The sequence below is a fragment of the Peromyscus leucopus genome, chromosome 3, assembly GCF_004664715.2.
Source record: "Peromyscus leucopus breed LL Stock chromosome 3, UCI_PerLeu_2.1, whole genome shotgun sequence".
NCBI lineage: Eukaryota > Metazoa > Chordata > Mammalia > Rodentia > Cricetidae > Peromyscus > Peromyscus leucopus.
This window is the reverse complement of record NC_051065.1, coordinates 135,785,396-135,813,324: the sequence shown is the minus strand read 5'-3', so window position 1 is coordinate 135,813,324 and position 27,929 is coordinate 135,785,396. Positions and strand designations below refer to the sequence as shown.

Here is a 27,929-nt window from a genome sequence, read left to right as displayed (position 1 = left end):
CGAGGAGAAGGTGGAGGCAGTCAGGGCCGAGGGGACGGGGCTATGGTGGGGCTGGCCTATGGTGGGGCTGGGCTATGGTGGGGCGGGGCTCGGGGCGGGCACTTGGCAGGAAGGAGGTAGGCCGATGCGGAAGGCGGCCTAGCCCAAGAGTTGGTTTTTCGGCGGTTTTCACAATGGCCGCGCACTGTCGGGGCTCAGAACTCGGTAAGGGCCGGCGGGTTGCACTCCCCTCGGGGAGGAAAGGGGGCGCGCAGGGAGGTCCCTGGCGGGCAGAAACCTGAACCAAGGCGGGGGACGTCCCCGCTGCCTGGATCTCTGCAGTCTTACCTCTTTAAGCGGAAGCAAGGAAGGGTTAGACCTTTTTTTTCCCACTCTGTGGGTCTGTGGTCGCAATGAAAACAAACCCCAAGGAAAAGCCTTGACTGAGTACTTGTGCCATGTTTCCCGATTCACGTAGTCATACCCAAAGTTAGCTGCTGGTGGGAAAGTTGTCATGGCCTGCTAAAAGTTATTTTAGATGACTTAAAAAACGTCCCTTTTAAAACCGCTTTTCATCTTACTGATACTGGTTCAGATATTGCTGGGGAAGAAAACTTTAAAATCTGTAATTCAAACGTAGCAAAAAGGTAACTGAACCAAATGCTAATGATTTAACTTTGTATAATCGTTTTATATCCTGGGCCCTCTTAGTCGTGTGATTTTGGGGTAAATTACACACTTTGCGCTTAAGTGTCTTCATTTGTAAAATAGTTATTAAGAAGCTACTGCTGTCTGAAGGCGGTTTGAATACTGCAAGGGAACTTGTAGCCTCTGGTCGATTTCTCTGCACTTAATGTTGAATAAGTAACGATATTAAGTAAGTGCAGAAAGTTCTGTTTGTAGGGGCTGGAGGCAGGAGGCAATGTCCAGCAGGAGCTGATGCAGAGGCCGTGGAGGGGTGCTATTTACTGGCTTGCCCTTCATGGCTTGCTCAGCAGCCTGCTTTCTTGTAGAATCCAGGACCACCAGCCCAGGGACGGCACCACCTCAGATGACTCTAGCTAATGGCAAGTTGACATAAAGCTAGCCAGCACAAGCTTTCAATCATGCATCTTTGGAGGCATCTGGGAACCCACGATTATATGCTTGGGAACGCTTTAGTAACATCTTGCATTGTGTCTGTCTGTTTCTGTTAAGGGAGAAATCTCAAAAAGATCTTAATTGAGAGGAAATGGGGACAGTTTTGACGGATACTGTTATTAACAAGAGATTGTTTAAAAGTGTAGTCTTGGTGTAGCACAAAGGAACCCATGGATGAAGTCAGAGGAACTCTGAATGGAAGGGTGCTCCAGAACTCCAACTCTGCTAGCAAGCACCCTGGCAGGAAGTTCGCTTGGTTTTTGTTCTACAAAGCTGGTGACTGTGTCTTTCCCTCATTTGCTGTGGCCCAGCTTCATAGTCTTGAGATTGGCTTTTTTTTTTTTTTTTTTTTTTTTTTGGTTTTTCAAGACAGGATTTCTCTTTGTAGCTTTGGTGCCTGTCCTGGATCTTGCTCTGTAGACCAGGCTGGCCTTGAACTCACAGAGATCCACCTGGCTCTGCTTCCCGAGTGCTGGGATTAAAGGCGTGCGCTACCACCACCACCGCCACCGCCACCGCCACCACCTGGCTTTTTTATTTATTCTTTGTGTCTTTCACATCCTGCCTCCTGATCCCACTCAGCTCTCTCTCCCCATAATAAAGCAAAATAAAACTTAAGAGAGAAAAAAAAAAAAAAAGGAAGAAAGGGAAACTCGTTTTGGAAGCTGCAGTGAGTCGTGCCATAAACCCCGTTATCCATACATTTTTTTACATGCAGGCGTTTATCTCAAAGAATCGCTGGTTCGAGGCCCCTGGTCTCTGCTGTGCCGTCCGTGCTGGCTGGTTTTTGTTTTTATGTGTGTGGGTGTTTTACCTGCACATATGTCTGTACACCATGTACGTTCCTGGTGCCCTTGGAAGCTGAAACAGGTGATCACCTCCTCTGGAACTGGAGCTTCAGACAGTAGTGAGCCACCATGTGGGTGCTGAGACTAGAATGCCAGTCCTCTGCAAGAGCAGCCAGTGTTCTTAACCACTGAGCCATCCTCACCAGCCCAATACAGAATCTTAAAGCAAAACAGAAGACTGAGATATCCACCTATCTTTCATTTATCTTCAATTTTTTTTGTTTTTGAGATGATATTTAAGAAAAATTTTAAGATCTATTGTATTTTATTTTAATTTATGTATATGGGAGTTTTGTCTGCATGTGTTTGTGTATCACGTGGGTGCCTGGTGCCCTTGGATCCACTGTGTTGCAGACAGTTGTGAGCTGCCATGTAGGTGCTGGGAATTGAACTCAGGTCCTCTGGAAGAGCAGTCAGTTCTCCTAACTGCTGAGCCATCTCTCCAGTCCCATAGGTGGTCTTATATATTCCAGTTTGACCTACAACTTTTGGTGGTTGAGTGTGACCTTGAACTCCTAATCCTCCTGCCTCCACCTCCCAAGTGCTAGGATTACAGGCGTGCCTGTCTTAGACGATGAAATGATTACGGTAACCGAGTGCTAGGTTACCGTGTGTCTTTGTCTTTTACCTTTGTTTTATAGGAGCTTGTGTAAGAATTAGGGCCTAGGGAGCTCATTTCTTCCTTCTTGTGCCTGGACTCTGGGCTGCTGTGTGCATGGTGTTTTCTTTACCTGTGTGGGCTGCCATGCCCCGCTCTGGACTTGTGCCCTGTCCCAGATATAAGGGTTCAAATGTCCATCTTGTTCACCTCCTTTCCTATCTGTACCCTGGTGGTTTAGGACAGTTGTCTAAAAAAGAGAGGGGAAAGGAGGCAAAGTTCATTTTAAAATACGTAGTCATATGCACAGACATTTGGGGAGTCCTGTGTGGAATGCCTGATGTTCTGTGGCTTGTTAACATCTCGCCCCAGGGAATGGATCCCAGGGGCAGCCTGGCCTGCTCTTTGATCTCTCTGAACAGGCACGTCTCTCAGGTGTTTGCCTGGCAGGCCTGGAGCCCTAGGCTTAGTGTCAGCACTGTGGTTGGATCCCAGTTTTAGGAGGTGGGAGCAAGAAGAGTAACAGTTTTGAGGCCAGCCTGGGATTCACGAGACCCTGTCTCAAAACTCAACCAAACGAAACCACCACCACCACCAAAATTGTATTCAAGGGGTGTAGTGAGGAAACGGCCAACACAACCGCTCCATTATTTAGGGGGGAGGTTTTTATTGTGAATAAGAGAGAGAAAATATCCAGAAGCAACTGGAAGAGTGTAGAGCGGAGAGAAAAAGAAAGCAGACTGGACATTGCCAGGGAAGCAGAAGAGAATAGTGGAGATAGTGAGACAGCAAGAGAGAGAGAAGAGAGCCCGGGAGAGAGCGAGAGCGAGAGCGAAGAAGAGAAGAGAAGAGAAGAGAGAGAAAGAGAAGAGAGCCCGGGAGAGAGAGAGAGAGAGAAAACCAGGAGAGAGAGAAGAGAGCCCGGGAGAGAGAGAGAGAGAGAGAGAGAGAGAGAGAGAGAGAGAAGAGAAGAGAAGAGAAGAGAAGAGAAGAGAAGAGAAGAGAAGAGAAGAGAAGAGAAGAGAAGAGAAGAGAAGAGAAGAGAAGAGAGCCCGGGAGAGAGAGAGAGAGAGAGAGAGAGAGAGAGAGAGAGAGAGAGAGAGAAGAGAAGAGAAGAGAAGAGAAGAGAAGAGAAGAGAAGAGAAGAGAAGAGAAGAGAAGAGAAGAGAAGAGAAGAGAAGAGAGCCCGGGAGAGAGAGAGAGAGAGAGAGAGAGAGAGAGAGAGAGAGAGAGAGAAGAGAAGAGAAGAGAAGAGAAGAGAAGAGAAGAGAAGAGAAGAGAAGAGAAGAGAAGAGAAGAGAAGAGAAGAGAAGAGAAGAGAAGAGAAGAGAAGAGAAGAGAAGAGAGCCCGGGAGAGAGCAAGAGAGAGAGAGAAGAGAGAGAGAGAGAGAGAGAGAGAGAGAGAGAGAGAGAGAGAGAGAGAGAGAGAGAAAGAGAGAAGAGAGAGAGAAGAGAGCCCGGGAGAGAGAGAAGAGACAGAGAAGAGAGCCCGGGAGAGAGCAAGAGAGAGAACGTAGCAAGAGAGGGCGCAGTCAGAGTAGCTGGCTTACGGAGGAGGAAGGGTGTAGCTGTGGGGAGGGAAGCCCGTGGGCTGCGGGGAGTTTAGGGTAGGGGAGGAGGTGAGAGGGTGAGTGGCTAGTGTGGGCCTTCGTGACACCGAGGGAGCCTGGGCCAGCATGGGCCTTGATACTCTGAGAGCCGTGTGTCCCTCTGCCAGAGGTAAGGGACATGGCTCCTTCTGGGGGACAGAAGACCTGTTTCACAAGTTCCTGAGGAATGCTGGCTCTTATCTAACTGCCACACATCCAGCTTGGGCTCGTTTCTGGATATTTCGACTGGCCGAGACCTGTCAAAAGTGACTTCAGAAACACCGGAAGACAGGGAGAGATGGAGGCCTTCTTTGCAAGGCTGTTTCTCTGGGCACAGTTTGTGTACAGGGATTGAGAGGAAACAGTCTAGAAGGTTTCTTTAAACACAGGAACCCAAGTGTTCAGATTTGGAGTGTATCTTATTCTGCTAGAGTGGACATGACTAATATGTTGAAGAAGACAGAAATGACCTAATTCTGTGTGTGGGTCACACAGTATGGTGGGTTGTACAGTTTTATATTTTAAGTGGGGTGTCCTTTTATGAACCCCTTTATTTTGCTTTTGAAGTCTGTTACCATTGGTTTGTCTTTTATTCTGATACTGTTTTGATAAGTAGAAAACTATGAAATAATAATGGGTGTTTGTTGTATAATTAAATAATTAAAAGTCCTCTGTGGTACCTGCTATGTGGAAACACATTTTTTGTAAAAGTATCTAAGCCCTGTGGACTTTAATCATTAGGAGGAAAGACAAACTTCAAGCCCTCATTGAAAATGGGCTGCCTCTGCCTGGAAAGAAAGACTACTAAATGAGACAGCAGACGGAGCCCTTGAGGACGCGATTGAAACATGTCACTAGAAATGGTTTAAGTGGAGAGTTCTGGCCCTTTTAAAATGCTGTCTGTCGCTTGAGGATTGGGTCACCTTGAAATGTGTTCATCTTTGAATTAAAGGCATGAAAAGACACTTTGAAAATTTTCAGTGACTTTGGTGTGTGTTGTGAGCGTCTGTGGGTGTACCTCTCCTCTGCCTGCCTCACTGAAACAGTCAGTTCCCTGGAAACCAAAGTGGCCGCAAGAGGAGGATAAATGTTTAATCTCCGCGCCAGCAGCCCGACACAGTTTTTAAAATGCTGAGACACTCACATCCCAACTCCTTGCTCTTTGTATACCCAGCCTTTCCTCCAAAGAAATGCCAGGCAGAGAAGGAGCTGCTGGTAATTGCTCTCTAAAATGACTCTGCCTGGCTAGTGCCAGGGTTGTTTTAGACTCTAGTTAATGATGCCAAGTCGTGGTCTTTAAAGGAAGGAAAAATACTGAAATTATCTGATCAGAATCCTGATTCCGATGAGCTTCTCGGTGGAATACCTAGGGGACCTACTTATGTCCTCGCAGTTCAGAGTTGGGGAGTGTGAGAGTGTGCAGTTCATTCAAATATCTACAGCCGGGCCGGGAGGCGGTGCAGTGAGTGAAAACACTGGCCACACACGCCTCAAGGCTTGAGTTCAGTCCTGGGAACCTGCATGAAAACCCCACAGGCATGTCTCTAATCCCAGATGGACCTGAACTCCATCTGTGCAATGGGAGGTGCGGACGGGAATACCCAGAAACTCAAGGGCCAGCTGTCCTTTAAGAATTTAGCATGGCAGAAACAAGAACTTGCCTCAAGGCAGGAGAGAACCAGCTGTACACACACACACACACACACACACACACACACACACACACGCACGCACGCACGCACGCACGCACGCACGAACGCACACATGCACGCACACATGCACGAGTCATTGAAAAAGATGAAAATGTCTGCAGCTTAGCAGGGCTTTCTATATTTTGTGATGATTTTTGAAATGGATCTTATAGCCCAGGCTATCCTAGAGCTTACAACCTTCCTGCCTCAGCCTCCTGGCTGCTTAAGTTTCAGGCCAGCACCACTACACCTAACCTCGGAGACAATTTTAAAGAATACAGCCAGCCTGGGCTACCAAGTGAGTTCCAGGAAAGGCGCAAAGCTAGACAAGAGAAACCCTGTCTCGGAAAAACCAAAAAAAAAAAAAAAAAAAAAAAAAAAAAAAAAAAAAAAAAAAAGAATACAATACCAAATACTTGAATACAAGCAGTGCTCAGGGCTGAAGCAATTGATCTGCTCACAGAGACAATTCTTCAGTGACTTAAGTGGCAAGTAGTGTGTACGATGTAGGTGGTACCAGCCAGAGAATGGCATCATGTTCCCTGTGTGGCATGCTCAAAATGGCATTAACTTGAAGGCTTCTGTGCTTCCGGAATTAATAGTATGGGAAATAGACTTGTCCATCAAAGGGTCTCAGACCCTGTGAACTCTGCTTCTCTCTTGTTTATCTGCTCTTAAAATAATGCTCTTAAAACAATCTTTCATCTGTTGAATAATTGAATTAGCGTGGACAAGAATGGGTCTCGTGACACCGTTTGCATACCTGTGTGTCGTCGTCATACCTAGCGCTTCTTCACCTTGTCACCATCTCTTGTTTCCCTTTGCCCTCCTTACTATTTCCGCTCCACAGGGTCTCTTTCACAGGCCGACCTGAAGCCAGGCACCTGTGGGCTGGCCCTCGGAGAATCTCTGTTTGGCTGTGTGTGTTTTCCTAGATGCACCGAAGTCTCTCTGTGAAGGATAAAGGTCCCTTGAACAGGGACTTCTGTGCCCTGGTTTGTCCTTTCTTAGTCTGTAAGGCGAGGGCACTTGGAATGACATGTTACTGTGGTGGCTGATGGGAATAATGGAGGAAGTTATGCTTGTGTGGACTCGGGCATCTTTGGGACTTCTGCTCTGTCTTTGAAAATCTAAAGCTACTCTAAAAATTATCTCTAAAATAAGACAAAAACCAACGGGCAATCTTTGAGACTTGGAGAATTCGTCAGGAGCCATGTGGCCCCTGATGTGGCCATTCTTGGGTTTGTCCTCTAGATTCCCCTTTCCTTGTCTGGCTGGCTGGCTGGAACCAGTTCCCACAACAGCAGATAATCTGTCTTTAAGTTTTTAAAGTGTGTGTGTGTGTGTGTGTGTGTGTGTGTGTGTGTGTGTGTGTGGTGGTGGTGGTGGTGGTGGTGGTTTGTGAGCATGCGTGCAGGAGCCCACAGGGACCAGAGGCATTGGACGCCCCTGGAGCTGGAGTTGCAGACTGTTTTGAGTCTTCTGACCTGAGTGCTGGGATTCAATCTCTGGTTCTCTAGAACAGCAGTACATACTCCTAACTGCTGAGCCATGTCTCGAGCCCCACTGCAGAGATTATTTATATGACCTTTTAGAAATAACTTGGGCTTGGGAATTCAGGGGCCTGAGTTTCCCTGGCAAGTTCAGTGTGACCATGAACTTGTAATTGAGTCTGGGCTTCAGTGTCCTCAATCTGTAGTTCCATCCTAGAAGATTAACTTAGGTCACCCCTAACTTGGTGAGCGATGTCTGCTTCTGTCTTTCCCTCTGAAATGTCAGCCCTCATGTAGTATCAGCCCTCCCTGTAGGCACCCTTGGTCTCCCCCGGCCTCCTGAAGTACCCTGCCTCTGAGTTTGCCAGGCCTCCGTATCTCTCACATCACACACAACAGTACCTTCCATGACACAACTGTGTGTGCGTGCCCAAAGTCCCATGTATCCCAGATGGACCTCAAAGTCTGTGTGTAGCTGAGAAAGACCTTCAAGTTCAGATCCCCCTCTTTGCCTCTTGAGTACTGGGATTTATATGTGCAGTGCATGCCCAATTTATGGTGCTGACATCAAACCCAGGCTTCCTGTACACTAGGCAAGCATTCTACCAGGTGAGCTCGAACCCCAGTCTCCCAGCATAGCCCTCTGGCTGGCTGATGTAATTCGGCCAGGAATCCTCCTCTTTTTCTATGTCCTTCCGCCCCGTTCCTCCTCCTACCATATGCACTCCTCTGTCACACGTGCACTGTACTCTCGGGCCATCAAGGCCTTGGGTTTGACTTTGGGACATGCTGCCACTGTTTGAAATGCCTAGGGACTTCATCAGCTCTGCTGGTGGAACTGCTGCTGGCCTTGGAAGTCAAATTAAAAACCCTCACTTTCGTGAACTGTAGCTCGAGTTTTCCTGCCTTGCCCACAGTCAGGACAAATCTCTCTCACCCGCCAGTCCCACAGCCGCTCAGACCCAACCAAGTAAACACAGAGACTTTTATTGCTTTATAAACTGTATGGCCGTGGCAGGCTTCTTACTAACTGTTCTTATAGCTTAAATTAATCCATTTCTATAAATCTATGCTTTGCCACGTGGCTTGTCCTGGCGGCGGCTGGCAGTGACTCCTTCTGACTTCCTGTTCTTTTATTTCTCCTCTCTGTTAGTCCCGCCTATACTTCCTGCCTAGCCACTGGCCAGTGTTTTATTTATTGACCAATTAGAGCAACACATTTGCCATACAGAACATCCCACAGCAATGAACTATCCTTTTGTCTTTTTCTTAGGCCGGGGCTGGAACCCAGGGCTTCCTGAACACAAGGCAGGCACTCTACCTACTGAGCTCTGTCCTTGGCCCTCATATAGAGATGTAAAGCTAAGGAAGAGAAAATTACTTTAAAATTCAGCTGTTTTTGTATTTAGCTCTTGGGTAATGTGGGGGACATTCTGTGAGCACCCAAATGAAGATGTGTGGATCGCCCTGTTTGAATTGCTAGCCAAGAAGAACTTCAGTGTCGGCTGATGTTAGGGATGGTCTTAGGAGGTGGGGAGTTTTGCTCCTGGGTGGACCAGCCTCTTGTAACCCTGTATTCCACCGCTCAGCAACCGTGTGAGAGAATAATAGAATGTTCAGTTCCCACTAAAGTATGAAAGACTGACAGTCTAAAGAGCTGCTTTTCCTCGAAGAAACCTTAAAAGGTTGCAAAAAAAATGACACCTTAGTGGTACAGTTTAGCATATGTAACTGAAGGGAGCCCGTGGTGCGGGGGCCCTGCCTGCGCTCTCTGGAATTGGCCATTCTGACCGTCCACTCTTCCTTGCACACGCAGTCTTAAGGGCTTTCCCCCGCCCTCCTCAGCTTTCTGTCTCTGGCTGTTAAACCCTGCCCTGCAGACTGGAGCAGGTTTCTCTGTGAGTGTGGAACAAAACCCTGCTGGTCACGTGACTTCCACTGCACCTTGGAATTCACTGGGTCAGGGGCTGGCACCTGGGAGCAGGCATTCTTTCAGTTACTGTCACAATAACGCAAGGGAACTCCTGAGTGGTCACATCTAGTGACTTCTTGTGGCAGGGCCAGTGCTTTGAGGTTTCTGATGATTGTCACAGGCCAGAGGTTTACGTCCAGTCTCTTCCTGGATCACGCTCCACATTATGTCTTGAGACAGGATCTCCACTGAGCTCACTGGCCTGCAATCTGCAGACTTCCTCCTGCCTCCTCCTCCCAGGCTCTAGGGTTACTGGCGCATGCTGCCAGGTCAGCTTTTTATGTAGGTGCTGGGAATCTAAGCCTGAGTTTGTTCCCAGAGATTGGCTTTTGAAATCTGATGGCCTGCGGTTTAGATCCTGATTCTTCTGCCTGTGGTTTCTGAGACTTTACTTAAGACATGTGGGTGAACGAAAGCTAGGTCGTAGCGTAGCTGTGGGTGGACAGGCATAGGCTGTCTAATGTGTGAGCACACGAACTCCTTCCTTTATCCAAATGCTGTAGTGTTCTGACCTGCAGGGTCAGAAGTAGGTAGCTGTGGACAAGCTTGCTTGCTGACAGAAATAGAACATGAGCTTGGGAGGGAGAAACCCCATAGTGTGCTGGGATGTGGTAGGTGTTCAAATTAGACATGTACGTAAATAACACCTTCAAATGGATTTGCTATCCTTCGTGTGGAAATGTGACTGTTGGAGGGTATCATGGGGCCCCTGCCCTCTTCTAGGACTTATCCACCTCATGTTTTCTCTTGATCAGCAACTGTGTGCCTTTTATATTTCTAAGATCAAGATAGCTGGAAGAAACCACATAAGGAAAGAAACATTTTGGCTCATCGTTCAAGTTTACCTTATAGCGGAGAAGATATCATAGAGTCCCTCTGTGTCCCTCTGTGGCTGCCTGCTTGTGAGCTGGGGTAGGAAGCAAGGGTGGGTATAGCCTTTGAAGGCCTGCCCCTGCCAACTCTCTTTTGCCAGCCAGGCTGTACCTCCTTCAAAAATAACTCTTGTCAACTGGAGACAGAGCACTCAGAACACAAGTTTGTGGGGGACATTCTAGATTCAAATCCCAATGTTGAATGTCTTTGAAAATTAGTCAATTATCAAATTGTAGTATGCTTATTCAGTTAGGCTCATTGGTGTCATATTGTCACCCTGTAAGATAAATAACCAGAGATTAGGTAATACATGTGTTCTAGCTTTTTTTCTGTGGCTGTGATAAACACTCTGACCAAAAGCAGCTTTGGGGAGGAAAAGGTTTATCTCAGTTTACAGATTATAGTCCATCATGGAGGGATACGCAAGTCCCCAGGATAGGAACTCAAGCAGTAACTTGCAGCAGAAACCATGGGAGAATGCTGCTTGCTTGCTCACTCAGGCCTGTGCTCAGCCAGCTTTCTTATGTAGCCCAGGATCATTGGCTAAGGAGTGGTGCCACCCACTGTGGACTGGGCCCTTCTCCGTCAAATAACCAACAAGACATCCCCCGCAGACGTGCCCACAAGCCAGTCTGATCTCAGCAATCCCTTAATGGAAATTCCCTTCTTAGGTGACCATAGGCTGTTGTAAGTTGACAGTTAAAGCCAACTAGGATATGACTACTTATAAGTAGCAATTTGGGGGAGATACCTAAACAGATATGATTTCAAAATGCAAAATGTGAATATGAATTTTAATTAAAAATAATAGTGATTCTTAATAGATCATTTGAAAATATTTGTTGGAAATGTCAGGTGTCAGGGATAATATGGAGTCACAAATTTTAGGAAATGTAAGATGATACCTTCATAAGATCTTATTCATAGTCCTATATAAGATACTTTCATGGATCTTAAACTTAAAACTGGTTGCTCCTGGGAGAGGTTATGAGTTACGTTAAATTCATGGTAAAGAATAATGGAGTTTTCCTGAAATGAGGTTTACATGGGGTCATGTGTGGTCAGAGCAGGGTATTGAGTACTTGGTGGTGGCCATACATCTCATGGTGAACAGGTGCAGATGTTATATGGTCATGAATTTCCACCAGCATTCTTAGTAATTTCTAGGGGCTTATCCTTACCTAAGTAGACTATTTTTATTGCTAACCCTGTTCTGGAGCACTTAAACAGGAGTTACGGTATTTTCACAGAATTAACTTTATGTAGGTCTATTTCAGCATGTAAATTAGCCAGCATGCACATAGATATTGGCTTCGTGAATGGTACATATTCGTCGATAGCACTGGGGGACATGCCACAGCCACACTTTAGGAAGCTCCATCAAGTTTCATTGTGGAGTCTTTTACCAGCAGGGAAGCATGAAAGAGGCCTTCTCTGAAGCTCTGGGCTCCTAGAATAGTCCATCAGATCTTTTCAAAGGACTGAGTGTTGAATCTTTACCCAACAGGATGCCACTTGAATTTCTCTGTGGTCTAATGATATTCACTCTCTGTCTGTGTCTCTCTGTCTCTCTGTCTCTGTCTCTCTGTCTCTGTCTCTCTCTCTTTCTGAGATAGAGTTTCTCTCTATAGTCCTAGCCAGGCTGGAACTTGCTACATAGAACAGGCTGGCCTTGAATTCACAGAGATCTGCTTGCCCCTGGGATTAAAGGCGTGCGCCATCAGCCTGACCTGGTAATTTTTTCTGGCCACTCACCATATTTAGGAACTTGGGGAAGGAAGCTCCTGTCAGTTTTCCTAGAGCACATTTGTGGGAAGAGTACCTGTTTAGGCTAGCGGTGTAGCTCAGTGGTAGAGTGCTTGCCTAACATACTAATCTGCAGCACCAAGGCAAAGCCACAGTAGCAACAGATCCTACCTGTTTGGAAATACAAATAGGGGTTAGTAATTCTGTAGTAATTCTGTTATGAGTACTGCTTTTTAATGTGGTCATTGGAATAGCCACATGTGAAAACGAGCAATGTTTAAATTGATCATTTCTCTAGATGAAGGCCATACTTCCGAGTTTTATGCAGTTATTATCTTCTGAGGATGTGTTAAATTCTTTAGCTCCATCTTGACGTAACAGGCAAGTTTTGAAGTAGCTCCCTTGATTTTCAACAGGTCAAGTCGTTCTGTAGTCAGTGTTAGCCTTTTGCTTTCTGAGGTACATGCTTATAAAATGTGCAAATGACAGATAATCAATCTTCCTGAGCAATGGACACTTACGGTTACATTTTTCATTAAACACACTTTTTGAGGCTGCTGGTAGGGTGCATATGTGTATTCGATATTAAAAAGCCTGGCCTGAAGTAATTCATTACAGATCTACAGAGTAGATGCCTGGTAACAGCATGGCCATCAGTCTGCAAGGAATTGGGGTCCTCATTCGTACTTCGTGTTCACACACTCCACAGTCCGTCTGTTTGCTTGACTCTGCTCTATGGGGGCTTCGTGCATGTTTGTCTTTTGTATGATTGGGCTCAGGCCAGGGCATGAATGCTGAATGTGTCTCCTGTGAAGGCCGGGATGGTATCCGGGGCAACTGCCGTGACATCTTGTTCAGACAGCTGTTAAATGCTGGTGGTATTCTAGTTTATTGTTTATTTAGAGACAAGCTCTCATGTATCTCAGGACCCAAGGATGACCGTAGAGGCCTGACCTGCCTTGTCTCCCTCCACACTCTGGGGCTGGGATGACAGGCTTGAGCCACCGCCTGGTTTTATGCAGTACTCAGATCGAACCCAGGGCTTCACGCATGTTGTACAGAGTGAGATACTTCTGCCCCATTCTTCTCATTTGGGGCCCTCTGTTGAGGGGCTCCTGTCTGATCTTGCAGTCTCTGCTCAGCTGTGAGCCATTAATACTCTCCCCTTTCTGCTCCAGTCACCAAAGTTAGTTTTCATTATATATTTTCAAGTGAAAAAGTTCTAGTAAAAGCTGAGGACCAGCTGGGAAATGCTGGTGACCGCATTGATTTTGTCCATGTAAGATGCCTCATATTGGGCTGTCCCAGGCTTCTTCGTGTCTGTTGCTTTTCTGTGTTTCTTCTGTGGTTGGTTGTGAGCCTAGCCTTTGATGGCCGAGCCACCTCGCCAGCCCTTTTCTTTGTTTCTTTAGGGCAGCCACACTCTTGCTGTGCCACTGTGTGTCTCAGATCAGTTAGCACAGCATGTGCCCTCAGGAGGTGCTAAATGGAGAGACAGTAGAATCTGCTCATGGGCACTCAGGGATAGTCCCCATTCTGCTAAGGAGCTGTGGTACATTCAGCCAAGTACTGCTGCTGCAGACTCAGGGGCTGGTCACAGAGTGAGCCATCCTCAGGATCCTGGGAACCCTTGGACCTGAAAGCCAGCTCAAGCACTGTACAGAAAGTTCCAGAATAAGAGACTAGGTTCTTTCAGTGCCCAGATCACCCGCCTGGTAATTGATGAGTGGAGAAAGGCCATTTTCCAAAATGGCGACCGATTACGGCAGAGCAGCAGCAGCAGCTGGCCAGTGGCTGGCATCTCAAGGATGGATGGAGGATAAAGGGAGGTGGAAAACCTTAAGCTTAAGATGTGATGCTGCCAGGCAGAGCAAGGTGAGGACTGCAGCTATTGTGTGACATGACCCTCGGCTATCTTCTACTGTGATGATTTCCTGAAAGTGTTATAACCCGTTTAGCTGTTGGATGCAAGACACACCAGAAATGTCAGTTCGGTGGAAGAGGACAGATGCTGGGCACAGAGATCAAGGCTGTCCTTATCTTGGTACAAACCTTCTAAGTTGTGATTATTTGAATGATAGACAAATGTATTCCTCAACCAGATTTGGATTTATAGCTGTAGGTAAATGTGTGTTGGATGGGAATTTGAGGTATCATTAGAAAGGTCCATCCGGGCTGTGGCAGGGTTTGCGTTCTTAACATCTGGATTCCCAGGACCAGTTTAACAGGCGGAGTAGTAGATCTGCTTAGTACCCAGAAAGTTCACAGGTGTCCTTGAACCCCTCTTCCCCCCAAGGCTGATAGATGGGAGACTCTCAGAAGAAGGCTGCTGATGGATCTTACCTGCTCCCAGCTCAGGATGGGGCTCACAGGGAAGCTTCTGAGTGCTGTATTTTGGGATAGAAACTGGGCAAGGTGATGTCCTCTCGCTCACTGTGGAAGTTAAATTTGAAATTAGTAGCATCCTGGTGTCTTTGCTTCTAGCCAGCCTACCCCTTTCCAAGGTGAAGGTTGACAGATCAGACATGCTCATGACATCCTTTACCAGTTTCAGTGACTGATATGAGCACTGGCTTGCCAGGATAGAAAGGGTGCAAGCGTTGGTTGGTGAGCCGTTTCTGTGTTGAACATCTGCACAGCTGGGTGGGTGGGGCTGATTCCTGGGAGGATGCAAATTAGACTTGAAAACACACAATGCCGAAGTAATGGACAGCTGTGTAGTACAACTGTGAAGGGTACCTGGGAACATGAACGAGCATTAAGATGCGCAGGTGCACACTGGGAAGTGGCGGACTTGGAGACAGTGCCAGAAACAGGTTTGGGTGGAACGGTTAGAAAGAATTGAAATTCTCCACTTTTGGAGAATATTGTGTCTAGTAAAGTGTCATGATTTTGTCCCTTAGGAACAAAGGTGAAGTCAACGTGTTTCTACTCATGTAGGCTTGTTATTTCATACCATGTGGGTCAGGAATTATGTAGAGGACCCCAAACAAACAAAATGGAAGTGTCGGGGAGACTAGAAAGCCCCTCTGTCCACTGATACTCGAACCAGAAAAATTAAAAAAAAAAGGAGACAAGCATTTGAGAACAAATTAGTGCCTGACAGAGGGGCCTGAATGTCACCCAAGTGACATTCTGGGAGAAACAGTGGAGTTTTTGTCATTAGAGGGTTTGAGGAGGGACGTTGCTGCCTTCCAGTTACGGTTTCATGTCTGTTCTCCCAACGACATATGAACTTGAAACCCCTCATGTCTCCGAAGCTGAAGATTCTCTGGTCCTGATGAGAGTGTGTGTATTGGAGTCATTTCTCCTGGCGAGGAGACGCTAAAGGGTACTTGAATGGAATATTAAGAGTTATGAAGGACATAACAAAGGTCACGCAATTCTTTCTTCCCCAGACCCCATAATAGGAGAACAAGGGTTATTTGACGAAATTAAAGAGTAGCAAATGAAGTTCTAATAAAACGAGATTGTCACTTATATAATTCATTGCCATGGGAGGTCACAGAGGTAAATTCTGTGGCTGGATTAAATATGGGGCCGTGGTAATTTTATGACCATTAATGATATTTTTAGCAACTGAAGCTGATACTGGGAGAGGCAATTCCTGTTACATTTTCCAGTAGATGCCTCACAGGGACCTGTGGCAAGCGGTATCAGCAGTGTGAGCACTGGCCTTCTGGGTTCTCACCTTAGGTGGGAGGAGCATCGAGTTGGAAGTTACTTTTTAAGGAAAATGTGCCCAAGCATCCCGTCTAGACTGCCATCGTTTTTCTCTTCTTGAGATCCAAAGTCCTCTGTGACCTGGGGAGACTGGAGAGCCCCACATCTTCCTTGAGTACCCCCACTGCCATATGCTTCGCTTGAGATTTTAAACACCTATTGGAGGTACAAAGAGTTTAATGTCAGTGCTCTTCCAAGTGAAGGGGCGGGGCTGAAAGTAGACTTTTCAAGTCTAGTTACCTGTAAACATCAGATAGAAAGGGTTCCCCAAGAAGTGGGCCTCCCCTCCCCTCCCTCCTCCTCCTTTCCTCTCTTTTCTGAGACAGGTCTCATGTAGCCCAGGCTGGCCTTGAATCTGCTATTTTGTCTGAGGATGACTTCATACACTTCCATTCTCCACGTGCTAGAATTAAAAGTGTGTCTTGCTGTGGCTAGTTTATATGGGTTTCTGGGATGCTAGTCAAAGACTTGACCAACTGAGCTATGTCCTCAGTCCCTGAACGGAGTCTTAGCAGGTCGGTGGGAGTTCACTGTTCATACAAGGTAAAGAAAGACATTCCAGGTGGAAGGAACAAATAGGACACAAGATCCAGAAACAGAGCATGAAATACCAAATCAGGAAACTGCTGGTTGTTCGGGAACACTGAGGCCCAGTGCTAGAAGGAAGGAGAGGGAGATGTCTGAGAAAGCCGAGGGATGGTGGCCCCTTGGGGTGTGCTTGAGATCTTCCACCAGCAGCAGAACTCAGGGGGTGTGAGGAGGGAGGAGGGAGGAACTTAGAGAAAAGAGATCCAGGTTAGCTGGCTTCAGCTTTTTGGCTCTGAACCTTATGATTCTATACAGCTCTTGGCTCTCCTGTCCTCCTGAAACAACCATGAACTTAATCACCCCTAGTAGTGGTCAATTGGTCGGGTTTTTTGTTTGTTTGTTTGTTTGAAGCCTCCTCCATTTGGGTGGAGCTTGGTTCTTCTAAGTCTTAAATGAGCTGTGTGCATCCTCATCTGTTGAGTCTTACTCCCCGGGACTCTGCCTCAAATCCACTCTATCTTTGGGTAGGAAGAAGGGGCAGGAGCCTGCCTGACCCAAGCGTCTGTTTTCTCTTGAGTTGGCTCAGCAAAGAAGCAAGACAAAGTGATATTTTAAGGAGCAGAACAGATGGGTTGAAATGTTGAAAATCTGTTTTATTAAATGATTTCAGCTAACAAAATAATTTAATCAGAAATTAAAAAAACAAACTTGGTTCCTACTTTAGTGGTATTGAATGATATTTCTATAAGTCATTCTTACTCAAATTTGGAATTTCTGTAACCATTAATATTGATACTTGTAAGAACCCACGGATGGAAATGGAAAAGAAAGTGTCTTTGATGAAGACCTACTAATTGTCCTGGTGGTCCCAGGTCTCATCTTTGTGAAGAGCAAACTCTTTAGGATTGTGTTACTAATTAGTGTGGTGCTCAGTTGTGGTTGTCAGGTGATAGGATTGAGGGGTGCCTATAGGATTGATGATGCACAGCGGTGGGCATGTCCATGCGGGCATCTCCAGAGGTAGGTACATCATGAGGGCTCTGATCTAATGCATGCATGCATGCATGCATGAATCCCTCAGTGGGCTCCTAATTCATCTGATGGCGTTAATGCCAGGTGCTGAAAGGTAGCAGGGGGGCCTCCTGGAGGAAGTAGGTCACTGGCAGCTTAGTATCGTGCCCTGGTCCCTCACTCCTTCCCTTCCTTTCTTTCACTGTGTGTGTGTGTGTGTGTGTGTGTGTGTGTGTGTGTGTGTGTGTATGTAAGTTAGTGGGCATATCTCCAGAGTCCATTCTCTTTTCCCATCATGTATTCCAGGGGTTGAGCTCAGGTCGTCAGGCTTGGCAGCAAGTACACCCTTACCCTCTGAGCCACCTCAAAAATCTTGGGTCCTTTTCTGAGTTACACTTTTTCTGCCTTCTGGTTGACCACAAGGTGAATGCTTTTCCTTTGTTACAAGATCCCACTGAGATGATATTATTTCCAAATGCACAGGGTCATGTGACCATGGGCTAAAATCACCCCCTTCCCTTAGTTGTTTCCAGGAGGTATTTGGTCACAGAGACAGTTCACCTGACTGGTGCACAATACAGCCCACAGTCAGCAGTTCTCCACGCATGCCAGAGAGCTGTGTGATTGACACCTATTTCCTAATGATTACACTTTGCTCATCATTGTCTTCTCAGACTCTTCAAAAACATGAAGTTCCAGTGAGAGGGGCAGTGATGTAGAAATGAGGCCAGCTACAGTAGATAAATGGCTGCACACCTAGCTTACCATAGTGAGGCTGTTTGCTGCCAGAGATCCATGGGTGGAGTTGAAAGTCTTGGGCACCAGACACTGGACTCCCAAGGGTGAGACCATGATTCACACTGAACTAAGTACAAGAAGCCGTTCTGTCTCTACTCTTCAGAAGTCCCATCTAAGTTCTATGACAGAGATGTATCCAAATGTTACATCTTCTGGGAAGCTGGCTGACTTGCCACCAAGGTCATTTAGGTATACGTAGCCAGTCTCAAAGAAAATAGACGACACGGGAGAGGCCACGTTGAAGCAGACGTGCCCCCCATATCTCATGCAACTTTGAGTGGTTTTTTTTTTTTCCTTCCCTGTTTTGAATGTCTGCTACACTGTTGTTATTTCTAGTACATTTTGAAAAATTCTCTTTTGATGGGCTGTATCATCAGCATCCAGCAGGTATTAATCTTGTCAGTAAGTGGGTAGTGATCAAAGATGCCTTTAAGTATTCACTAATTCACTTAAGTATTTATTAATCATTTCTCTCCTGGACTAGACACTCACAAATAAGTCTTCTCTGTCAGAGGTGAGACACGTGTGCCAGGGGAGGAGGGCACACCCCCTGCTGACTATGTGTGTAATTAATCAATACGGCTTCTTGTAGTTTCCGATGCACTTGATCTTGCATGAAATGTATCTTGTGATGACCAGGTTTACTACAAGGTTGTGCACTTGTTATTGTGAAAAAGAAGCGCGACTTTAAAGATATACTTGTTATCTTGTGTGTGGATACCGAGTGCAGGCTCCTGCATGCCGCAGAGGGTGTTTGTAGGTTAAAGGACAACTCCATGGAGTCACTTCTCTTTCTCCACATGATGTTGGTCCTGGGGATTGAACTTAGGACTCCAGGCTTACGCAGCAAGGGCATTACTGACTGAGCCATCTTACTGCCCCCGAGACGTCACGTGTGTTTTCAAAGAATACTGATAGTGAAGGAAGGGAGTGTCCTCTGGAGATGATAGTGGGACTCTTCAAACTTAGACGTGTCACCCTTGTCCTTCTAGACCTCAGCTGGATCTCCAGAGTTCAAGTGAATCAGGCTGCCGTTCTGCGGCGGGCAGAACAGATCCAGGCTCGCAGAAGCGTGAAGAAGGAATGGCAGGTACAGGCTCTCTTGAGCATTCTGTCTCCACACCTCACAATGCACGCCTCTTTCCTCAAGGCCACAGTATTGAATTTCCCTCAAGATGCATCTAAACTTAAAGGATTGCAGCTGTCTGTGGCTTATTTTAATAATTCATGTATGATGATGATGGGTTGGAGAAAGATAACGCATTTATCCAAACAAGTTAAGAATCTTATCACTTTTGAGTGGCCAGACCGCAAATGAATTTGAAGCATCTTTATTCATGAGCGAATTAAATGGCACATTTCCTCTACACATTTATTCAGTTTCTTAGCCATGCTTTCTTCGGCTGTCTTCTTTTTTTTTAATTTCAAAGCCATGAACATCTACACCTGGTGTGTCCACTGCTGAGACCTGAGGTAGGAGAGTTTACCTCACTACTACTTTTCATCAAATTCCAAAAGTGACGTTTGGTGGCATGCTTCCAGTCAGCCTCTTCTTTAGTGTGAGGGAGGCTGAGACGTGCTGTGCAGGCCTAGGATGACGTCGGGGTTCGTGTCACAAGGGAAACAGAACATAGTGATGGAGGCCTGTCAAGTAACATTTCCCATTCTGCTCATCCTGGTTGAAAAGATTAAAGGACATTTTTTAGAGTGAGTTAGGAAATACAAGGGTTGTTGTAATAAAGGAATTAGATTGGAAAAACAAAACAAAACAAGGAACTTAGAGAGTTCAGAAAATATTGCATCACCTTAGCTCCCGGGAGAGAAAGTAAAATGAAGGTAGATCTCACGGTACCACATTTGTGGCTGGTTCCTGATGGATGAGCTGGAGAAGTCAGAAATGGCAGGAGTTGGTGGAGTAGAGGCTTCAGTTTGGAGTTTCTGAGGAAAAAAATAGATTAAGTCTGTTCTTTTGTTTTATTCTGGGTAATGTTCATCTTTATTACCATTCTTTTAAAAACAATTTAAAATCGTGTGTGTGTGTGTGTGTGTGTGTGTGTGTGTGTGTGTGTGTGTGTACATCCCTGCACTCATGTGGAAGTGGAAGTAGAACAAGTTGTAGGAGTTGGTTCTCTCTTTCCACCCTGTGGGCTCTGGGGCTGGAACTCAGGTCCTCAGACTTGGCAGCAAGCTCCTCTCCCGGTTGAGTGATCTTGCTGGCCTCTGTTGGTCATTTTTGAGGCTCTGTTTATACCCTGTATCAGAAAATGCTTTATAGCAGCATTGGCCTCGGCCGTTAACACTCACATTTTTCTCTTGGTTCTCTGCTCATTAACTAGGTTCGAGGTTCACCTTATTTTTGATTTCCCTCATTTCTCCTCCTCATCTAGGCTGCGTGGCTCCTGAAAGCTGTTACGTTTATAGACCTCACCACACTTTCCGGGGATGACACGTTTTCCAACGTTCAGCGGCTCTGTTACAAAGCCAAATATCCAATCCGGGAAGACCTCTTAAAAGCTTTAGATCTGCACGACAAAGGTGAGGAGTGTGAAGTGGAGCTGCCTTTGCCCGGTTGTAGTAGTAATCGCTGGAGCCCGGACACATGGTGCTCACCTGCTGATGTGCTGTGGCATCACGTCCTGGCAGATCTCTGCTCTGTGTGTGCAGACAGACCGACCACTGAGATTCCTCTTTCAAAAACTGAAGAGATTCCAAGCCTTGGACTCAGGTCTGGTTTCGCACCTGTGAATTGAAGGTGCTGATGGAGAGTTTCCTCAGTTCTTCTGTTTGGGAAATTTTCTATCTAGTGGCTGAAATGCAGGCTCTGAATCCCTAGCCATGAGGGGAAAGCCTCATTACTTAATGATCACATCACATACATGAAGTAAATGAAATGCATTTGAGAATAAAATGCAAATGGGAAGTACTATGTATTAGGTTAGAACTTACAAAAAACAAAACAAAACAAAAAACCCTCCTATCACTCTCTTAGTGAACAGCTGCCCTGAGTTTTGAGCTTTCAAATTTAAAACACGGAGGAGACTGGGGCTATGGTGGTGGTAGTGTTGGTGTTGGTGTTGATCTTTCTATTTTCTTTCTTTCTTTTTTTTTTTTAAAGGTTTATTTATTTTGTGTATATGGTGCTCCACCTGCTTATATGCCTGCATGCCAGAAGAGGGCATCAGATCCTACTATATATCTCTGTGAGCCACCATGTGGTTGCTGGGAGTTGAACTCAGGACCTCTGGAAGAGCTGCCAATGCTCTTAACCACTGAGCTATCTCTCCAGCCCTGACCTTTATATTTCCTAAGTGAGAAAACCAAGACCTGGGGAGCCAGGAGGTGCTGCCAGGGCCACATGTGTGGTCACTTGCCAAGCCATTTTTGGGAGGCTGTGCTCCTCTCTGTGGATAGATGCTTCTTGGCTCTGGAGTACCCAACTTCCGTGCGTGCAGGGAAAAGTGCTGAGCTAGCCCAGTGCAAGCATCACAGATAATCTGTGGGCTATTAGTAGACCTGAGCAACTCTGTCACTTTAGCGAACTGTTCATTACATTTCTTTCCTTTTTAGAGCTGGATATGTAACTCATTGCTGAGTACTGAAGGCGCTGGCTGCCATCCCCAGTCCTATAAACAAAGCACAGACCTCCAACACCCAGCTTTTTATAGCACTAAAAGTAACACTTCTGTTTCTTGGTTTTGTTTCAGCTATTTGGACCTTTTAAATTGTCATTTTATTCTCTCTCCCTCCCTCTGCCTTCCCTCCCTGTAACTCCCATCTGCCTTGTACGGGGTCTCTATGTAGCCCTGGTTGGCCTAGAACTCATTGTGTAGACCAGGTGAACCTCCAACTCACAAACATCTGCCTGCCTTTGCCTGCCGAGTGCTGGGATTAAAGGTGTGCAGCACACTGCCTGGCTATAACTATTATCGAGGAGAACTTGTAATTGGGGCTGGCTTACAGGTTCAGAGGTTTAGTCCATTATCATCATGGCAGGAAGCACGGTGGCACGCAGGCAGACATGGTGCTGGAGAAGGATGGCAGGAAGAGAGAGAGACACTAGGCTTGGTTGAGCATCAGAAACCTCAAAGCCCACCCCCCAGACGCACTTCCTCTAACCAGGCCACACCCACTCCAGCTAGAACACACTTCCTAACAGTGCCACTCCCTGTGAGCCTGTGGGGGCCATGTTCATTCCGACCACCACAGCATCTTACTTAGAAAGGAGGAAGTTTCCACCCCATTTGTTGTCTTACCCTGAGTTTTCTTGGTATTTTTCTTCATCTGTTGGCTGTTCGAATGCCATGTAAAGCTAGTTTTTGTTATGTGCATGAAATGAAATATTTCCAACTAAGTATACTGTTTAGCCCCTGGGAGGAAAGTAATAGAATTATGTTAAATAGCCTCAAAGAATGGTGTCTCAGAACTTTTCTGTGACTAGAAAAGGCACCAGAGACAGCTTTCCAGGGGTGAGAAGGCTCAGGGGCGGGGCTTGCTGCCAGGCCTGACGGTGTGGGAACCTGAGTCTGCTCCCTGGAAGCCCCACGGTGGTGGAGGGAGAGCAGCGGCCTCTGCGAGATGCCCTCTGACCTCTGCATGGGTGCCATGGCCTGTGCACACACAGCAGATGCATAAACGTCAGAGAATTAACCCAGCCCTTCCGTTTGCTGCAGCCACGTGGGGAAGGTCTTCCCCTTCCTTGGATTTCTGCCAGTGTTGTCGTAGAAGTGATGTTGAAGGTGTGGTGTCTGTGCCGAACTCTATGTAACGTAGGCTGCTCTGCCCCCCCCCCCCAGGCATCACCACCGCTGCGGTCTGTGTCTACCCCGCCCGGGTGGGCGACGCCGTCAAGGCTCTCAAGGCCGCAGGCTGCAGTATCCCCGTGGCATCAGGTAAGATGTGCAGCGGCTTTTACCCTCGTTATTTTTTAACACATCTGAAGTTCTTTAGCACAGTCAGCATGGAGCGTCCTCTATAAACTTACACTGTGATTGTGTTGATTTCATGTATTTAGTTGTGTTGATTCATGATTTTAGTATGTGTTAAAATAATTATGTAGTAAAGGGAGACATTAAAGTAGGCTGAGTGTCATGTGTAGAATCCCATCATTTCAGGAGCTCAGGGAGAGGACTGTGAGTTTGAGGCCAGACTGGGCCACATAGTGAAATCTCTAAAACAGACAAAAAAACTCCACCAACCCCAAGCCTTGACATATTAAGTCCTAAAAATATAGAACCATATCTCTGTACTTAAGGAAATCCTTCAATTTATGAGGGCCATCAGATTTATAGTCATAGTGTCGGCTCTGTCGTGCACACACACATGTCTACGCATTCTGTTGCATGTGTGTGTGACATGCAGCAACTGAGCAGGGACTGCTTTCCTCAGCCGAGGTTGAGGCTGAAGACTAAGAATTCATCCCAGCACAAGCCATCGTTGCCTTGGGCTTTGAGGGATGAGGAGGATCCTGATACTGTTGCTAAGTCAGGGAATGCTATTTAGACAGGAACCAGCGTATGTCAAGGCACAGAGCATGTTCAGGAAACAGAAAGGCTTGTGATTGTAGTGTGCAAAGGCCGGATGGCCAGGCGGCTGTGGGAGGGGAAGCTGGGGAAGCTGCTGATCGCTGGTGGCCTGGTGTCTGATGACAGTGTCGTCTGGAAGGTTTTAAGCAGAGCTTGACATGATTGGCTTCATGCTGGTGAGTTAGTTAGCTGATGTCAGGGAAAAAAAAAACTAGAAAGTATGGGATAGGCTAGGGAGAGAATTAGCTCTCAGAACCCACTTGTGAAGGCCACTAGTGAAATAAAGGTGCCCCTTGTCACTGCTGGCTACCGAGTTGGATCCCTGAAGCCCACACAGTGGAAGGAGACAGCCAACCCCCTCAGGCTGTCTCCTGACCTTACATGTGCATGGACACACACATATTAAATGAGTAAATGACAGATAAGTGGACTATAAAAAGCTCAGTGCATGTGTCTGTGGATGAATAGATGGACAGATGGACAGGTGGAGACAGATAGTGTTAGATTCTAGTTTTAAAAAGCCTACAAGAATGTCCTGGTACTTTAAATAAATAATCTGAGCCAGGTATGGTGGGACAAACCTGTAATTCTAGCATTTAGGAGGCAGAGGCAGGAGGATCGCTGCTAGTTCAAGGCCAGCCTGGACTACATGGAAAGTCCATGTCTCAAAAAGAAAAGAAAAGAAAGAGTTTATAAAGATCAGCTGCTTATTTTATTAATGAAAAGTGATATACTATATCTTTTTTTTTTAAATTTATTTTTTATGTTTGTGTGTTTATATGTTTATGTTTGTGCTTGCATGGGTTCTTAGGAATCAAGTTCCTGTGAGCCCTCACAGAAGCCAGAAGAAGGTGTTAGATCCTCTGAGACAGTTGCAGACAGTTGTGAGCCACCGTGTGGGTACCAGGAGCCGAAGCTGGGTCCTTGGCAAGAGCAGCTTGTGCTCTTCAGCACTGAGCCGTTGCCGCGGCCCCTGTGCCCTGTTGGAGAGGATTCCCAGCACAGTTGGCAGCTCCACCTTTGTGGCCCTTGGTTTTCACCATCTCAGTGCATTAGCCCCTCAGTTACATGACAGGGCAATATGTCAGGCTTACAATAGCAGAACCGAGGAGCTTATAGCTGTAGGAAAGGACAGCAAGCGTGGTTAGGATCGCAGAGATGGGATGAATGGGGAAAGGTTCTAGTTCTCAAAGCCGTAGGTGTGTGTTAGTCCTTCCTTTCTGCATTCTCGTCCCTTTCCTGCGGGGACAGCTGCTTTCTCTCCTGCCTGGCTTCTCCGTGGTCTCGGCTGCTGGCTGGTTGTATTAAGAGACATTGCGGGAACTCTGTCTCATGATTTGGTTGTTCTAGTTCACTAAGTCCAGTCATGGGGAAGTTGAGATCAGATCAGGGGCGAATGGGTAAGTCAGGGCAGCCAGCTTGACTCACCCAGTGTCTGTCTTGTGAAGCCCCACCTGTGATGTTATTCCTGTCAGCGAACATACTAAGTGTGCCGTGCAAACATCTCTGCAGCACCTGAACTTCTGCTCCTCCAGAGAGGGTCACGCCACCATTGCCCCTAAAGCGGATGTGCGCTCACATTCTGCCCTGCACGTTGTCTCGTGTTGTGAGTGATGGTAAAGGTACCGTTCATGCTTTCCTCTCTAAATGCTGGACTTAGGAACTGACCAATTGAATGTGTTTTCTTTCCTCCCCTTTCCTCCCCCTCCGTTTCCTTCTTTTAAATCTCTCCCAGTGGCCACTGGCTTTCCAGCTGGACAGACTCATTTAAAGACACGATTGGAAGAGATCAGACTGGCCGTCGAGGATGGAGCTACGGAAATCGATGTGGTCATTAACAGGACCTTGGTGCTGACCGGCCGCTGGGAAGGTGGGTGCAGGTCCTTGCTCCCAGGGAGCCCCAGCCCTTCTTGGTGGTTTATGTGGGGATCTGGAAGGGAGGCAGCGTGACTTGGGAATCAGGTTCCAGATCACAAGTCAGATGTCAGAGGAAACATGGCTAAGAGTGCTCTCTTGAGGCCCTAATAAGTCTAGGCCATTCCCTGTCTGCGGAAACTTGTTGTGACCCTTTGTGTAATTAGGTGCATAGTTATTCCGTGCAGTAAAATCAGTTTAAAAGTTATTAATTTGCTTCTTTTTGGGGATAGTTACTTCTATTCTGTACTATTTTGTTGTTCAATACATAAATCACTCCAGGCAAGCCTTCTGAGCAAGGTTTATTCGAGTATATTGGGGAAGGTCACCATTTTTACCTTAATCTTTGTGGACTTGGAGGATGTGCACTATTAATAAGCCTATTAATAGTGTATTTTTACTACCATGAATGCTATTGCATATTCATCTTCAGGGTTAGTGTTTCATTGTCACACCAGGCTGAAATAAGATAATGTCATTCCAGTAACAGGATTCTGTTTTTACAACGAGGTATGAAATAATCAAATGGATTTTATCTATTCTTGTATATATCTTATATCCTAAAGATGAGGACATTAATAATAACTAAAGTAACTATAGTGCATTCTGAAAAAAATTGCCATAAGCAAGTAACTTAGCTAACATTTTAAATGAAACTAAATTAATACCAAGATAATATATTGTTTCTTGGTAGATGTACATATTAAATAAAACACATTTTAAGTGTGGAGGATCAGTGGGTCACTGTTCATTTATTTTTTATTTATTTGTGTGTGTATGAGGACGTGTGTACATACCGGGGCTCAGCTGGAGATGGGAGGACAACTTTGGGAGTCAGGGCTCTCCGTCCCCGTGTGTGGCCCCGGGGATTGAACTCAGGTCACCAGGCTTGGCTGTTGGTGTGTTTGCCCACTGAGCCATCTTGCCAGCCACCATGCATCCCCGTTAACTGAGATGTATCCGATACCCGAGATGGCTTTAGTGACTAAGGGGCAGGTGGTACATACAGTTGGACATGCCGGACAGAAGATGTTCCACAGCCAAGGCCGGACAGAGTGGGATGCATGAGATTTCACCTCCGGTGCCATGTACAGCCAATGAATTGTTTATTTCTGGAACCTTCCATTTAGTAATTTCAGATTAAGTTGATCCCTGTTAACTGAGACTACAGATATTGGAACCAGGTCTGAGAGAGAAGACTGTTAGGCTTGTCTGTAAACCTTTGTCAACACTAATTCCATTGTTCAGCTCCCAGGAACCATTTGTGCTTTGTTAGGAAGTGACAGAGATTCAGTCAGTGGTTTAGTTACACAGTGCTCAGACGGAAGTATTTAGGTGTCACGCCAGAGACCTTGACCAATTCCATCTTCTGGTTCTGAAGCATGTGTGTCTACCACCACAGTAGGAACCCTCCATTGTCTAAGGTGGTCTCTGAAGGTCCCGCCTTCACACCTCCTCTTCCAAGGCCGGGAAGAAGGGCCTGCCCCATTTTAAAATCTCCAAACCCTGTTAGTGCATCCTGTTGCTTTGACTGAGTCACTTACATGGCCACCATCAGTGGCTGCAAGTCAAGCTGGGGAACGTGGTTTTCAGCTTGGAGCGTTAGCTGCATTTCAGTCTTTCCCATTCCCCGCCCCTCTCCTATCCATACCGTTCTTGACAGTTGAGAACCATCTTTTTTCATTTGTGCCCCCCTTTTGTATTGTTGCCTATGTGTGCTTTGGGTGTTCTTAATCCTTCTGAAAAGTCATATTTTATTATCTATTCTTGTTCTTGTATATTCTACTGATCTGCTTATGGTCACAGATTTCAGAATTGTGGATATTGTAAATATGTGTCATATTTTAAATAAATCTGGGAATATATGTCTTTTATAAGCAAGTGGAGACATAGATGTGCTGTTTATATTCTAACTTGTGCTTCTGTCTCTCAAGTTCTATTAATTGAAAAATAAAATCCAACAGGAGATAGGTTTTGATGTAATTGGCTATCCTTTAACAGACTTAGGAATGGCTGTTTTTGAGATAATAATTTCCCCAAAGTAGGCATTTCCACAAAATATAATAACACATTTTTGTCCTAGACCATACTTTTCCATTAACTTTTTTTTTATGGTGTTAATAACCTCTTGACCCAAACCAAATTGAAAAGGAACATTTAATGCTGGAAACTCATGTCTAAGTAGAAGCCAGCAGTGACTTAAGCCTTTCCCTACTGCAGCATTTTGTCTTCATTTTGATTCTCAGCTTGATTACGTGTCGTGCTATTCATGGCCCTGTTTTTATACTAGGTGTTTACTGGGTTAGGAGTTTCATATTAATTTTGGGGAATGCCCACCAGGCTGTTACGGTTCTGTGGCTTGGGCCTTCTCCTCTGTGTTTTCCATTTTGTAAGTTACTCTGTGTATTGGCTGCTTTTCTCATTGCTGTAATGAAATACCCAATGGCTTAGGAAGAAATGGCTTATTTTGACTCACAGTCTGAGAGACAGTCCATCATGGCAGA

The 27,929-nt window shown here is 46.1% G+C and overlaps 1 protein-coding gene across 1 annotated transcript in view; it reads left to right on the top strand.

The window, feature by feature from the left end:
• Nucleotides 1-102: 102 nt before the first annotated feature.
• Nucleotides 103-27,929, top strand: part of Dera (deoxyribose-phosphate aldolase) — a 79,487-nt gene continuing 51,660 nt past the window's right edge. Inside the window, exons 1-5 of the mRNA XM_028872190.2 lie at nucleotides 103-204; nucleotides 18,982-19,079; nucleotides 20,377-20,524; nucleotides 22,783-22,878; nucleotides 25,247-25,381. Of these exons, the coding sequence (XP_028728023.1) occupies nucleotides 174-204; nucleotides 18,982-19,079; nucleotides 20,377-20,524; nucleotides 22,783-22,878; nucleotides 25,247-25,381 (508 nt within the window). The 5' untranslated portion in view covers nucleotides 103-173. The remainder of the gene's footprint in view (nucleotides 205-18,981; nucleotides 19,080-20,376; nucleotides 20,525-22,782; nucleotides 22,879-25,246; nucleotides 25,382-27,929) is intronic.